Below are 14,863 nucleotides of genomic sequence, written 5' to 3'. Positions count from 1 at the left end.
ATGCTTTCCTGGCCTTAAGCTCCTGCGGAGCACAGAGGCAGCGTTTCAGCCCTTCAGGGCCCTCTGGCTGCTCAGGGGCACAGCTGAGCTCAGGGAGGTGTCTGTGCTCGGCAGGGCTGCCGCGGGGCAGCAGAGCACAGAACCGCAGCTGGGAGGCTGCGCCTGGCCCTGCGGCCCGGGGGGGCTCTGCAGTGCACACAGCCCAGGGCTTTCAGCTCCCTCTAATCCCTCCCTGGAAGGAATGCGAGACAGACTCCCAGGGAAAGGCATCTGGAGTGGTCTCAGGAGTGTTTGCCTCCTGCATTAGCCCAGTGTGTGCCACTGGGCTGCTGTTTGCTCTGCTGGCTGATAGCATTGCCATGTGAAACCCAAGTGGGGAGGTCAGAGGTGCTCGGCTGAGCTGCTGCAGGCACCAGCAGATCCCTCCTGGAGCCCTCCTCTCACCTCCACAGACAAGTGGCAGTTTGGGAAACAGCTGTCACCTGCCTGCAGGTCGAGGTCAGGCTGCTCCCTGTGTGCTGGGGGTGAGAAAACAAGCCTGGCTCAAACAAAGCTTGGAGAGTGGTGAAACAGAGTGCTCCAAAGAGCTGCTCCCAGGGGAGCCAGGAGCACAGCCTGGGAGCCTTGGGCAGGAGGAGGGACAGGAGCAGCCTGTGACAACTGTTTACTTAGCAAAAGCAGTGATGGGGAAGTTCCTGCTTGCTGCACAGGACCCCAGAAACAAGCAGGCTGGCAGAGCCCCTCAGCAGCACCAAGCCCAACCTAGAACCCTGCCCTACAGGATTCACCTTAAACCACAGCCCCAAGCACCACATCCAGACCATCCAGGCTGGGGGACTCCAGCAGCTCCCTGGGCAGCCCATTCCAGTGCCTGACCACTCTTTGTCCTAATGTCCAACTACACCTCCCCAGTCTCAGCTTGAGGCCATTGCCCCTCGGTCTGCCTCCAGGGAGCTGTGAGAAGAGCCCAGCAGCAGCCTCTCCAGTGTCCCTTCAGGTAATTGCAGACCAACAGAGGGTGTTGGTGGGAATCAGGAGGGCTTTGAGCTGGGTCAGGATGGCAGGATTTGGTCCTAGGGAGGACAGACCAAGGCCACCTCCCTGCAGCCTCCTTTCAGGGAGGTGCAGAGAGCAATGAGGTCCCTCCTTCAGCTCCCTCCTCTCCAGACTAAACCACCCCAGTGTGTCCCTTTGGAGTACACACAACTCACAGGATGGTTTGAGTTAGAAGGGACTTTAAAGCTCATCCAGTTCCAACCCCCTTGCCATGGGCAAGGACACTTCCCCCCAGCCCAGGGTGCTCAAAGCCTCCTCCAGCCTGGCACTGAACATCTCCAGGGAGGGGACATCCAATATGTCCTCTGACTTCATCCAAGAGTTGTGCAGCTCCTGAGTAATCAGTCACAGAATGAGGGAATGGTTTGGGGTGGAAGGGACCTTGGAGCTGATCCAGTTGCAGCTGTGTGGCATTGGTGAGAGGTGTGAAAGGCACAGTGAGCCTGATCCAGCTGGTCACAGCAGGGACAAGGAGGGTTTGAACTGGCAGAGGGGAGATTGAAACTGGATGTTAGGAAGAAGTGAGAGTGGGGAGAGGCTGGCACAGGTTGAGGGTGGTGAGACACTGGCACAGGTTGCCCAGGGAGGTTGTGGAGCACAGAAGCACAGAATGTGATCAAAGATCACATTCTGTGCTTCTGTGCTTCACAACCTCCCTGGAGGTGTTCAAGGCCAGGTTGGATGAGGCCTTGAGCAAGCTGCACTGGTGGGAGGTGGAACTGGATGAGCTTTAAGGCTCCTTCCAACCCAAAGCATTCCAGGAGGTGCTGCACTTCCCCTGCAAGTTTGCTTTCATCCAGAGGACTTCAGGCACTTGTTTCCCCCAGCCAGAGCTATAAATGAGATGCAGAATTGTTGTCTTTGGGTGCCTGCCTTGGGCTATCTCCCACAGCAACAGCATTCGAGGTGCCCAAAGCACAGCAGCTTTGCATAGCTGTTAGGTTCTCTTCAGTTCATTTCCTCCCTCTCAGGTGGTTGTGCTGCAGAGAGGAGCTGGGTGAGGCAGAGCAGAGGAGCAGCTCCTTTGGCTCTCTCACAGCTGTTGTGCTGGCAGCTGAGTTTCATTTCCTGTTGGAGCCTTTGGGTTGCTTGCTTGGTTTTATTTTTCCTCTCAGGCCTGTTTGTGGTGAGGCTGCTGACACGTAACTGAACTTGGGAGGAGGGCTGGAAACCACATGTGTGTGTGTGTGTGCAGAGCACCCAGGGAGCTCCTCCTCAGCTTTGGACACCACATCTGTTCAGTGTCACCACAGCCCTGGTCAGTGTCTTTACGGATGATCTGGAGCAGGGGATTGAGTCCAGCATCAGTAGGTCTGCAGATGACACCAAGCTAGGAGCAGCTGTGGAGCTGTTGGAGGGGAGCAGAGCCCTGCAGAGGGACCTGGCCAGGCTGGATGGGTGGGCAGAGGCCAAGGGGATGAGACTGAACAAGGCCAAGGGCAGGTTCTGCACTTTGGCCACAACAACCCCAAGCAGCACTACAGGCTGGGGCCAGAGTGGCTGAGAGCAGCCAGGCAGAGAGGGCCCTGGGGGTGCTGGGAGAGAGGAGCTGCAGAGGAGGCAGCAGTGCCCAGGTGGGCAGCAGAGCCAATGGCATCCTGGGCTGGCTCAGGAGCAGTGTGGGCAGCAGGACAAGGGAGGTTCTTGTGCCCCTGTGCTCAGCACTGCTCAGGCCACCCCTGGAGTGCTGTGTCCAGTTCTGGGCTCCTCCATTGCAGAGAGATGTTGAGGTGCTGGAAGGTGCCCAGAGCAGGGCAGCAAGGCTGGGGAGGGGCCTGGAGCAGAGCCCTGTGAGGAGAGGCTGAGGGAGCTGGGGGGGTGCAGTCTGCAGCAGAGGAGGCTCAGGGCAGAGCTCATTGCTGCCTGCAGGGAGGCTGTAGCCAGGTGGGGTTGGGCTCTGCTGCCAGGCAGCCAGGGCCAGAAGAAGGGGACACAGCCTCAAGCTGTGCTGGAGGAGGTCTAGGCTGGATGTGAGGAGGAAGTTGTTGTCAGAGAGAGTGATTGGCATTGGAATGGGCTGCCCAGGGAGGTGGTGGAGTCTCTGTGGCTGGAAGTGTTGCAGCCAAGCCTGGCTGGGGCACTCAGTGCCATGGTCTGGTTGGTTGGGCAGGGCTGGGTGCTAGGTTGGGCTGGGTGAGCTTGGAGCTCTCTTCCAACCTGCTTGATTCTATCTTCGATCACATTTTGTGCTTCTGTGCTCCACAATCTCCCTGGAGGTGTTCAGAGCCAGGCTGGATGAGGCCCTGAGCATCCTGGGCTAGTGGGAAGTGTCCCTGCCCATGGCAGGGGACTGGATCTTGGTGGTCTTCAAGGTCCTTCCCATACTAACCCATTCTGTGATCCCTGAGCTCCTGAGAGCTGCTGCAGGAGCACCTCCCCGAGGAGCAGCAGCACTGCAGACACTTGGCTGGGACATTCTCTGAGTGCTCTCATGCTCCCTCCAGGGCAGGAGGCTGTGTGATGTGTGCCCTCCTGCTTTGCTTTTGGCTTTCCCCCTCCTCATCTCCACATCATCCAGGATCTGGATCTTCTGGAGGCCTCTGCTGGCTCCGAGTGGTGCCCACTGCGCCTCAGGAGCATTCGGTGCCCGCCGCGTGAGGAGGAGGTGTTGTTCTAAAGCACACAGCAGGTGTAACCATGAGCATCTCCCATTCTTGCTGCTGCTGAACCCAAAATCTGGGGTCTTTTGGCTGTCTTTAGGCCTGGGGCAGTGGCTGGGTGCAGTTGTCACATCTGCTCTTGTCACCAGTGGGTTAGAGCCGGAGCCAGCAGCGTGATCACGCAATCGCTGGCTGCAGCCACAGCTCCTCTGCTTTCCTGCCTCTCTGTTCCTCAGTGCCCACAGGAGGTGCTTCAGAGAATGGTTTGGCCTTGGAAGGGACCCTTCCAGATCGTTTCCAAGTGGTCTTGAGTAGCAGAGCTGCTCCTGAACACACCTTGGAGGAATGGTTTGTACCTGAGTGCTCCCAGCTGCAGCCAGCCTGGGCTGTGTGGGGTTTGAATCATAGAATGGTTTAGGTTGGAACAGACCTCAAAGCTCATCCAATTCCAACTAGGCAGAGACACCTCCCACTAGGACAGGTCTCCAGGGAGGTTGTGGAGCACAGAAGCACAGAATGTGATCTTTGATCCCATTCTGTGCTCCACAACCTCCCTGGGCAACCTGTGCCAGTGTCTCACCACCCTCAACCTGTGTCAGCCTCTCCCCACCCTCACTTCTTCCTAACATCCAGTTTCAATCTCCCCTCTACCAGTTCAAGCCCATTCCACCTCCTCCTGTCATGACAAGACCTTGTCAGCAGTCCCTCCCCAGCCTTCCTGTAGGCCCCTTTCAGATACTGAATGTACCAGAATCACAGACTGGGTTGGGTCGGTGCACAGCTCCCCTGCTGTGGACCCCTCCTGCTTAGACGTGAGAGAGAAATTGCTCCCCAGGAGGCTGGTGAGACACTGGAACAGGCTGCCCAGGGAAGCTGTGGCTGCCTCCTCCCTGGAGGTCTCCAGGGCTAGGCTGGATGGAGAGCTTGAGCAAGCTGGGCTGGTAGGAGGTGTCCCTGCCCGTGGCAGGGGGGTTGGAACTGGATGGTTTTGAAGAGTCTGGGATTCTGTGGTTGCACTGCAGGAAGCTGAAGGGCACTGCTGGGCACAGGGCAGCTCTGCTGGGCTCTGTGCCGTGAGCATGCAGCAGGGTCACACACAGGGGTGGCTCTCTGGGCCCCGCTGTCACCTTTGCAGTCAGCCAGCCTGAGCCAGGACCATGTAGGCACGGGAGAAGAGGAGCAGTGGGTGGGCTGTGTGGTGCCCAGGCCTTGCAGAGGAGTGTTTGCAGGCTGCTGCTCAGCTGCCTGCCTGCTGCTCCAGCCCAGGGAGCGGTGACTGTGCTCTGCTGTCCTCAGCCTGCTCACGGGGGAGGCAGCTACAAAAATGTCAGCAGTTGCCAGCAGCAGCCAGCCTGGGCCCTTCCCCCATGCTGAGGGCTCAGCTGGCATCCTCTCTGCTGCTCTCACACACCAGAGGTTGGCTTCCAGCTGCTCCTGCCCTGCAAGCTGTCATCGGCTGCCAGCAGCAGAGCTGGAGGCAGAGAACTGGTTGGGCTGGAAGAGACCTCTGAGATCAGAGGGACAGGGAAGTGCTGGAGAGAGCCCAGGGCAGGCTGCAGAGCTGCTGAGGGGCCTGGAGCAGCTCTGGGAGCAGCAGAGGCTGAGAGCCCTGGGGCTGAGAGCCTGCACAAGAGCAGCCCCAGAGGGCAGCTGAGCAATGCTCAGCAACAGCTAAAGACTGGGGGCAAGAGGCTGGGGCCAGGCTCTGCTCAGTGGTGCCCAGGGACAGCACAAGGGGCAGTGGGCCCAGGAGGTGCCACCTGAGCAGGAGGAGAAAGTTGTTTGGTGTGGGCCTGGAGCAGGCTCCCTGGAGAGGTTGTGGAGTCTTCTCTGCAGTCTCTCAAGTCCCATCTGGATGTGTTGCTGCGAGCTGCCCTGGGTGCCGCTGCTCTGGCAGGGGCTTGGTGTTTCAGAGCTGCTTTCCTCATGATTTCACACATTGTTTTCACATCCAGGAGGCTGTAGGTGGTTGTCAGGGAACAAGCTGAGCACATAGCAGGAGGCTGTGGTGATCTCAGTGCTGTGGGCACTCCCCAGGCTCCATGGGGTTGGTTTTGACTTTGGAGCCCTGTTTGCTTTCAACCCCTTCTGCTGCTCCCTCTGGCCAGCTCTGCTGCTCCTGCTGTCTCCTGTGCCTTGTGCTGTTAGCTGGGGGTGTTGGTGGGTCCTGGGCTGTGGAATGTCAACTGGAATTAGCCCAGCCAGCTTCCTCCTGCTGGGATGGAGCTGGGACGGGTTACTGGAATCCACCTCCTACGCTGGAGCTGCTTCTTTCTGCTATCCCATTCTAACCCTAATGAGTTTGGCTCAAGCAGGGAACACTCTGAAACCTTCCACAGCTTCAGGGTGGAAGTGTCCCCTTGGCAGCACCTCAGTGTGGCTCTGTGATGGCTTCTGGAGAACCATGCTCAGGCAGCTGGCAAGAAGGTCCTTTTTTTGGTAGGGAAGGAGAAGCAGCTGGTTGGAGCTGTTCCTGCTGCAGGGGCAGCCACCTCCAGGGGCACCTGTCCCTGAAATCACACAGCACAAGAGGTGTTGAAGAGGAGGCTGCATGAGGCACTCAGTGCCAGGGGTTAGTTAATCAGAAGGGTTGGGTGCTGGGTGGGACTGGATGGTCTCAGAGGTCTTTTCCAACCTGGTTAATTCTGTGATCCTGGGCTGGCTTGGATCTAGTCCAGCCCCTGCCATGGGCAGAGACATCTTCAACTTCTGGAGGGCCATGAAATGCAGGGGCTGGAGCACCTCTCTGTGGGGGCAGGCTGGGAGAGTGGGAGCTGTTCAGCCTGGAGAAGAGAAGGCTCCAGGGAAGGCACAGAGCAGCCATGCAGGATTTGAAGGGGTCCTGTAAGATTGCTGGGGAAGGAGTTGTTACCAAAGCATGGAGTGACAGGGCAAGGGCTGATGGCTTCTGATGGGGAGAAGCTGGGTTTAGATTGGGCATGAGGAGGAAATTCTTCCCCAGGAGGGTGCTGAGGCGCTGGAACAGGTGGCCCAGAGAAGCTGTGGAGTCTCCAAGCCTGGCAAGTGTTGAAAGCCAGGCAGCACTCAGCAACCTGGTGAGACTGAGCATGGCAGGAGAGCCCAGCCCCCAGCTGGCTCCAGCTTTCTGCCAGGGAGCTGTAGAGAGCAGAGGTCTCCCCTCAGCCTCCTCTTCTGCAGAGCAAACAACCCCAGTTCCCTCAGCTGCTCCTCACGGGGCTGTGTTCAAGACCCTTCCCCAGCTTCAGTGTCCTTCTCTGGACCTGCTCCAACAGCTCAGTGTCCTTGTGAGGGTCCCAAAACTGAGGCCAGGGTTTGAGGTGTGGACCTCACAGCTCCTCAGTGTCCTGCTCCACACACTCAGCTCTGTGCTGTGCCCACATCCAGCCCGTGGCACATCCACATGGACTCCATCATCTTGAGGATCTTTCCCACCCTGAAGGGTTCTGTGCCTACAGGGCTTGTGTGCCACGAGCACAGCCAGGCTGAGGGCATCTCTGAGGAGGCCCAAAGCAACAGCAGCTCTGTCCTGTTTTAGGGTCATGGAATCATAGAATGGGTTAGGTTGGAAGAGAACTCTAAGCTCAGCCAGTTCCAAGCCCCTGCCATAGGCAGGGACACCTCCCACTAGAACAGGTTGCTCAAGGCCTCATCCAACCTGGTCCTGAACACCTCCAGGGGGGTTGTGGAGCATAGAAGCACAGAATGGGATCTTTGATCACATTCTGTGCTTCTGTGCTCCACAACCTCCCTGGGCAACCTGTGCCAGTCTCTCACCACCCTCACTTCTTCCTAACAGCCACTTTCAGTCTCCCCTCTGCCACTCCTAACCCATTCCTCCTCTTCCTCTCCTTACCAGACCTTGTCAATAGTCCCTCCCCAGCCCTCCTGGAGCCCCCTGCAGATCCTGCAAGGCCACTCCAAGCTCTCCTGGAAGCCTTCTCCTCTCCAGGCTGCACAGCCCCAACTCTCTCAGCCTGTGCTCACAGCAGAGCTGCTGCAGCCCTCTCAGCATCTTGGTGGCCTCCTCTGGCCTGGCTCAAACACTTCCATGTCCTGCTTGTGCTGGGGGCTCCAGAAGTGCCCCCAGGAGTGCAGGTGGGGTCTGAGGAGAGCAGAGCCAAGGGGCAGAATCCCCTCCCTTGCCCTGTGCCCACACTGCTCTTGCTGCAGCCAGCACAGGGTTGTGTCTGGGCTGCACTCACACTGCAGGCTCCTGTGGAACTTTGCATCAGCCCAGACCCCCAGGGTCTGTTCCTCAGGGCTGCTCTCAGCCATTCCCCACCACTTGGCCACCATCTCTCTGAATGACCTCTTGGCTGCCTTCCAAAGCAGTAAGAGTTCTCAGTTTCCCACCTTTCCTTCCCCAGGGAACATGAGTTTCTGGTGGACCTGAACACCATGAAGCTGTATGAGACGGATGAGTTTGACCAGCTGCGGCGCCTGTCCACACCAGCCTGCTCCAGCTCCACCTCCAACTACTACACAGTCTGGAAGTACTTCTGCAGGGACCACTTTGGCTGGAGAGAGTACTCAGAGGTACTGAACCCCTTCCACACCCTGCTTTGGGCTTGCAACCCAAACTTTGATGCCTCAAATTCCATCTGCAGCTTTAAGCTCTTTCCCCCCTGAGAGACTTCTGAGCAGGGCATGTCCTATGGGGACAGGCTGAGAGAGTTGGGGCTGTGCAGCCTGCAGAGGAGAAGGCTTCCAGGAAAGCTTGGAGTGGCCTTGCAGGGGCTGCAGGGGGCTGCAGGAGGGCTGGGGAGGGACTATTGACAAGGTATGGTATTGACAGCAGGAGGAGGAATGGATTTGGAGTGGCAGAGGGGAGATTGAAACTGGATGTTAGGATGGGGAGAGATTAGCACAGGCTGTCCAGGGAGGTTGGGGAACACAGAAGCACACGATGTGATCTTTGATCACATCACATTGGGTGCTTCTGTGCTCCACAACCTCCCTGGAGATGTTCAAGGCCTTGAGCAACCTGAAGAAGCTGGATTGCGAGCAGACATGAGGAGGAAATTCTTCCCCCACAAAGGTGGTGAAGCACTGGAACAGGTTGCCCAGAGAAGTTGTTGGAGGTTCCTTTCCTGGAGGCGCTGAAAGCTTTGACCAAGATCTGACTCTCTGCTCCACAACCTCCCTGGGCAACCTGTGCCAATCTCTTCCCACCCTCAACGATTTCTTCCTCCTCTCTACTCTCAGATATTCGAGGGACACTTCCTACCAGCACAGGTTGCTCAAGGCCTCATCCAACCTGGCCTTCAACACCTCCAGGGAGGTTGTGGAGCACAGAAGCACAGAATGGGATCAAAGATCACATCAAAGATCACATTCTGTGCTTCTGTGCTCTACAACCTCCCTGAGCAACCTGCTCCAGTGTCTCCCCACCCTCACTCTCAAGCTTTTCTTCCTCCTCTCCACTCTCACTCTCCTCTCTCCCAGCTCCAAACCCTTCTCCCTCACCCTGGCACTCCCAGCCCTTCTCACAAGTCCCTCCCTTGCAGCCCACTTTAAGGCTGCTCTAAGGTCTCCCTGAAGCCTTCTCTTCTCCCAAGAGTGGTCTCAAAGTCCTCACGGCTTAGAGCAGGGGGAAGGGAGCTGCTGGAGGTGAGAAGCTGCACTTTTGGTCACCTCCCATTGGTCCTCTTCTTTCTCCTGTGTGTGGGCAGCCTGTGGTGAGGTTGATTGAGGCTGCTGTGGGCCGGGGGCTGAAGGAGGTTCGCTTCATCACCTGGCACAACCAATACATCCTCAACGTCCGCGACGGCTTCCAGCAGAACGCCTGCGTCCGCAGGGAGATCAAGAGGAGGCCTCTGCTGCGCTCCTGCGTCGTGCTGATGCCCTTTCTGCAGTAGGTATCTCACCAGGCAAGCTCGGGGGGGTTGTTCTCTGGCCCACCAGCAGCTCAAGGGAGGTTCTCCTCCCTCTCTGCTCCGCCCTGGTCAGGCTGCTCCTGGAGTGCTGGGTCCAGTTCTGGGCTCTCTAGTTCAAGAGGGACAGGGAATTGCTGGAGAGGGTCCAGGGGAGGCTGCTGAGGGGCCTGGAGCAGCTCTGGGAGGAGCAGAGGCTGAGAGCTTGGAGAAGAGCAGTCCCAGGCATGCCCAAGGACACCTCCCACCAGCCCAAGTTGCTTAAGGCCTCATCCAACCTGGCCTTGAACACCTCCAGGGAGGTTGTGGAGCACAGAATGGGATCTTTGATCCCATCCTGTGCTCCACAACCTCCCTGGGCAGCCTGTGCCAGTGTCTCACCACCCTGCAGCAACTTTCTGCCCTGTTTTTATTGTCACCTGCTTGGGGCTGAGCAGCCTCACCCTTCACAGGCAGCCTGAGCCTGGTCTCATAAAGATGCCACCTGTGAACCTTCTGAGCAGAGTTCAGGGAGCCAGGAGCAGGTTGTCCTCTTAGCAAGGGGAAGGTGGAAGTCATTAGTCCTGAGCTGGCACCTGGGGCCCAGCAAAGGGACTTTGAGTGCTGCAGTTGGGGCTAGAAAGCTTCTTAGAAGCCTGAGTGTCAATTTGGGCAGTTTCCAAACAGGAGGGGGTTGGAATCCTTTGTAGGAGTGAAACCTGGATGGCTGGAGAGGGACTCTTGACCAAGGCAGAGAGTGACAGAATGATGAGTGATGGCTTCAGGCTGGAAGAAGCTGACTTGACATGAGACATGAGGAGGAAATTCTTCCCTGGGAGGGTGCTGAGGCACTGGCACAGGTTGCTTAGAGAAGTTGTGGAGGCTTCAGGTGTTGAAAGTGGAAGTGGAAGAGTTGAAAGCCAGGTTGGATGAGGCCTTGAGCAACCTGGGCTAATGGGAGCTGTCCCTGCTCATGGCTGGGGGTTGGAACTGGGTCATTTTTAAGCTCCCTTCCAACCCAAAGCAGTCTCTGAACCTATGAACCCCCAAATTCTGACAGAGGCACTGGGAGGATGCTGGAGGAAGGCCCAAGTGTGGACTTCTTGCTTCCAGCAGTTCTGTTTCTCATCTGAAGGACTCGAGGTGAACTCTAAGAAATGATGTCTGGGTCACACCAAAACCCTCACATGGTCCTCCAGGCTTCTGCAAATTAGATGTGTGGCTTGGAAAAGACCTCCCAGATCATCCAGCTAAGAGCACTGTGGCATTAAACCATGGCTCAAAGTGCCATGGGCACATATCCTGCCAGGTCACCTTGGTTGCTGTGGGTAGGCTGTGAGCAGCAGTCGAGTTCCGCTTTCTCTGGGTGCTGCTTGTTGGCCCTGCAGAGGAGAGCAGGCTCTGGAGCTGGGGGTGTGTTTGCTGGGCCCTGGGAACAGCAGAGTCCTCATGCCATGGCCCTGCACAAAAGGAGGCTGACTCTTGGCAAGTCACTCCAGAGGACATCCTTTGCCCTCAGCAGAGCTCTGGCAGCTCTTGGTTGCTCTCCATAACCCTCTCTGCTGGCCCAGGGAAGTGTGGTGCTTGCTGCTGCCTGTGAAATCCAGAGAGGGAGGCAGGATTTGGCCTGGGATGGTGTCAAACCTTGGCTTCTCCAGGAGGAGTCCACAGAGGATTCCCCTGGCCCATCTCCCCACTCAGGACAGGTTGCCCTCTGCTTTGGCTGTGCTTCCTCATCAGGCCCCAAGTGAGCTGGCAACTGCCTGAGCTTTTGTGTTCATTAAACTTTAATTCATGAAGTTTAATTGCAGGTTGGCTGTGGGGTTTAGAGACAAGGTTCACCCTGGGGCTTTCCAGCCAGGCTCTGAGTTCCTCTGCCTGCACTCTGCTTCCTCAGAGCTCCTTCCTGCTTACCCAGCTGCATTCAGCCTGCCTCGGGCCTGCAGCCAACGGCAGCTCTGCAGGGGAGCACAGAGTGACTAAGGGGAAAAGGTCTCCAGGCCATCAGGGCCAGCCCTTCGTGTCACAAGTACTCAAGTGTTGAGGTTCAGCTTTGGGGCCCTCACTCCAGGAGAGAGAGCCCAGGGCAGGCTGCAGAGCTGCTGAGGGGCCTGGAGCAGCTCTGGGAGCAGCAGAGGCTGAGAGCCCTGGGGCTGAGAGCCTGCACAAGAGCAGCCCCAGAGGGCAGCTGAGCAGTGCTCAGCAACAGCTAAACGAGCTCTAGGGGGCTAGAGGCTGGGGCCAGACTCTTGTCCCTGGGCACCAGTGACAGCACAAGAGGCAATGGGCACAAAGTGGAGCCCAGAAGGTGCCACCTGAGCAGGAGGAGAAAGTTGGCATGAGGCTGCTGGAGGCCTGGAGCAGGCTGCCCAGAGAGGCTGTGGAGTGTCCTTGTGTGGAGAGCTTCCAGCCCCCCCATGGCACTGTGCTGCTGGGCAAGCTGCTGTGGGTGCCCTGCTTGAGCAGGGGCTGGACTGGCTGAGCTCCAGAGGTCCCTTCCAACCCTGCCAGGCCAGGTTGGCCAGGAGGAACTTCTGGCCTCTCCCAAGCAGGCCTTGCACACCTCCATGGAGGGGACACCCTGTTGGTGCTGTCAGTGCGATCAGCTCTCCCGGTTGTGCAGTGCTGAAGCAGGACTTTGATCTCCTTTCTCACCCAGGACCTTAGGAGGCAGCTCTCCAGCCCCTTCTCCAGCAGCTGACCCAGCTTCTTCCCAAGACTTATCTCCAACTGCCATTACCTCCCCAAACTTCTATCCTGAGACCTGGATTAGTATGGATCCAGCTCAGGACTTCATCCAAGTGCCTGTTGCGAGTGAAGACAAGAGCTACAGAACCATTTACAACCTGTTCCACAAGACTGTGCCAGAGACCAAATACAAGATCCTCAAGATCCTGAGGGTGCAGAACCAGTTCCTTTGGGAGAAATACAAAAGGTAGGAGAAAGGCAAAGATCCTCCTGCTGCAGGGGTGGGAAGAGAGCTGAAAACTGGGCTTTGAGGCTGAGATGGTCTTGGGCAGAGGAGAACCAGAGTCATGAAATCCTTTGGGTTGGAGGAGATCTTTCAGATACACCAACTCCAGAGGGAGCTGAGGGTGTGCAGCCTGCAGCAGAGGAGGCTCAGGGCAGAGCTCATTGCTGTCTGCAGCTCCCTGCAGGGAGGCTGTAGCCAGGTGGGGTTGGGCTCTGCTGCCAGGCAGCCAGCAGCAGAAGAAGGGGACACAGCCTCAAGCTGTGCCAGGGCAGGTCTAGGCTGGATGTTAGGAGGAAGTTCCTGGCAGAGAGAGTGATTGGCACTGGAAAGGGCTGCCCAGGGAGGTGGTGGAGTGGCTGTGGCTGGAGGTGTTGAAGCCAAGCCTGGCTGGGGCACTTAGTGCCATGGTCTGGTTGGTTGGGCAGGGCTGGGTGCTAGGTTGGGCTGGCTGAGCTTGGAGCTCTCTGCCAGCCTGGTTGGGTCTATGACTCTATAGTAGATTCTATGATTCAGTGACTGATTCCACGATTCTGCTGATTCAGTGATGGGTTCAATGATTCCACAGTTCCTTGATTCAAGGATGGATTCTGTGATTGATTCTGCAGTTCTGTTTTTCTATTGATTATGACTCCATGATCCACTGATGGGTTCTATGGTTGGTTCAATTGTTCAACCAATCATGAGTGAGTGGATTCTGTGAGTGAGTGGATTCTGTGAGTGAGTGGATTCTGTGAGTGAGTGGATTCTGTGAGTGAGTGGATTCTGTGAGTGAGTGGATTCTGTGAGTGAGTGGATTCTGTGAGTGAGTGGATTCTGTGAGTGAGTGGATTCTGTGAGTGAGTGGATTCTGTGAGTGAGTGGATTCTGTGAGTGAGTGGATTCTGTGAGTGAGTGGATTCTGTGAGTGAGTGGATTCTGTGAGTGAGTGGATTCTGTGAGTGAGTGGATTCTGTGAGTGAGTGGATTCTGTGAGTGAGTGGATTCTGTGAGTGAGTGGATTCTGTGAGTGAGTGGATTCTGTGAGTGAGTGGATTCTGTGAGTGAGTGGATTCAGTGATTTGATTGATTGAGTGATTGATTCAGTGATTTGATTGATTGAGTGAGTGGCTCAGTGAGTGACTCCCCGATGCAGTGGTTGCGGTCCTGTGCTCCCACTGGCGGAGGGAGCCGGTGGCCGGCGCTGAGCAGGCTGCTGTGTTGCAGGAAGAAGGAGCACATGTGCCGGCGGCTGAGCGGGCTGGAGCGGCTGCTGAGCGAGCGGCACCTGTTCCACGGCACCTCCGCCGACGTGGTGGATGCCATCTGCAAGCACAACTTCGACCCGCGCGTCTGCGGCAAGCACGCCACCATGTTCGGCCAGGGCAGCTACTTCGCCAGGAAGGCCAGCTACAGCCACAACTTCTCCAAGAGGTCTCCCCGAGGGGTGCACTACATGTTCCTGGCCAAGGTGCTGACCGGCAGGTACGCCGTGGGCAACCACACCATGAGGAGGCCTCCCCCCGTCACCCCCGGCAGCGTCACCAGCGACCTCTACGACTCCTGCGTGGACAACTTCTTCGAGCCGCAGATCTTCGTCATCTTCGCCGACGACCAGAGCTACCCCTACTTCATCATCCAGTACGAGGAGGTCAGCAGCACCGTCTCCATCTGAGCCCCACGCCCCTGCCTGCTGGCTGCCCTCCCTCCTCGCAGCCTCCAGCCCGGCCCCGCGGGCAAGGCTCCGTGCAGCGCCCGACCCCTACCTGCTGCAGCCTGGACTTGCTTGGGAGGAGCCCCCAAAGAGCTCTGAGGTGACCAAGCCTTCACCTGCTGGCTCCAAGGCTTGACTTTGCTGGCTCCAAGGCTCGACCTGCTGGCTCCAAGGCTTGACTTTGCTGGCTCCAAGGCTCGACCTGCTGGCTCCAAGGCTCGACCTGCTGGCTCCAAGGCTCGACCTGCTGGCTCCAAGGCTCGACCTGCTGGCTCCAAGGCTTGACTCTGCTGGTTGGTGCTGTCTGTGCAAAGTGTAAATAGGTTTTATTTCCCCCTTGTTCATAGGTGACAAATCTGTGCCTTTTTTGTGATCCCAGCGGCGGTTATTTATGGGCAGTAAAAACGTTCATGGCTCCAAACCCCTCTCTCTGTGTCCCACCTGGAAATCACCTCCTCTCCAGATCTTCAAGGGACAGATCCTACCAGCACAGGTTGCTCAAGGCCTCATCCAGCCTGGCACTGAGCACCTCCAGCAAGGTTGTGGCTCCCAGAAGTTGAAAGATGAGGTCCCATCTGCTTGGGCTGCTGGTGGCCTGGTGAGCAGTGGCAGGAGGGTTTGTCTGGAAAACAAACTGTTGTAGCCAGCAGGATAAAGGCATCGGGGTGGGCAGCAGGGAGGAACAGCCTGAGCATGTGGTGACTTTGAA

The 14,863-nt window shown here is 57.3% G+C and overlaps 1 protein-coding gene across 4 annotated transcripts in view; it reads left to right on the top strand.

Moving 5' to 3' along the window:
* Positions 1-14,575, top strand: part of TIPARP (TCDD inducible poly(ADP-ribose) polymerase) — a 44,103-nt gene extending 29,528 nt beyond the window's left edge. For all 4 annotated transcript variants that reach the window (XM_064165057.1, XM_064165056.1, XM_064165055.1 and 1 more), the window contains exons 3-6: positions 8,006-8,174; positions 9,311-9,492; positions 12,150-12,425; positions 13,668-14,575. In XM_064165057.1, coding sequence (XP_064021127.1) covers positions 8,006-8,174; positions 9,311-9,492; positions 12,150-12,425; positions 13,668-14,115 — 1,075 coding nt within the window. In that variant the 3' untranslated portion in view covers positions 14,116-14,575. The remainder of the gene's footprint in view (positions 1-8,005; positions 8,175-9,310; positions 9,493-12,149; positions 12,426-13,667) is intronic.
* Positions 14,576-14,863: the final 288 nt, after the last annotated feature.

The sequence above is a fragment of the Pogoniulus pusillus genome, chromosome 26 (assembly GCF_015220805.1).
Source record: "Pogoniulus pusillus isolate bPogPus1 chromosome 26, bPogPus1.pri, whole genome shotgun sequence".
NCBI classification, from domain to species: Eukaryota; Metazoa; Chordata; class Aves; order Piciformes; family Lybiidae; genus Pogoniulus; species Pogoniulus pusillus.
Note: the sequence above shows the minus strand (reverse complement) of the source record. Positions and strands in the feature narration are given on the sequence as shown.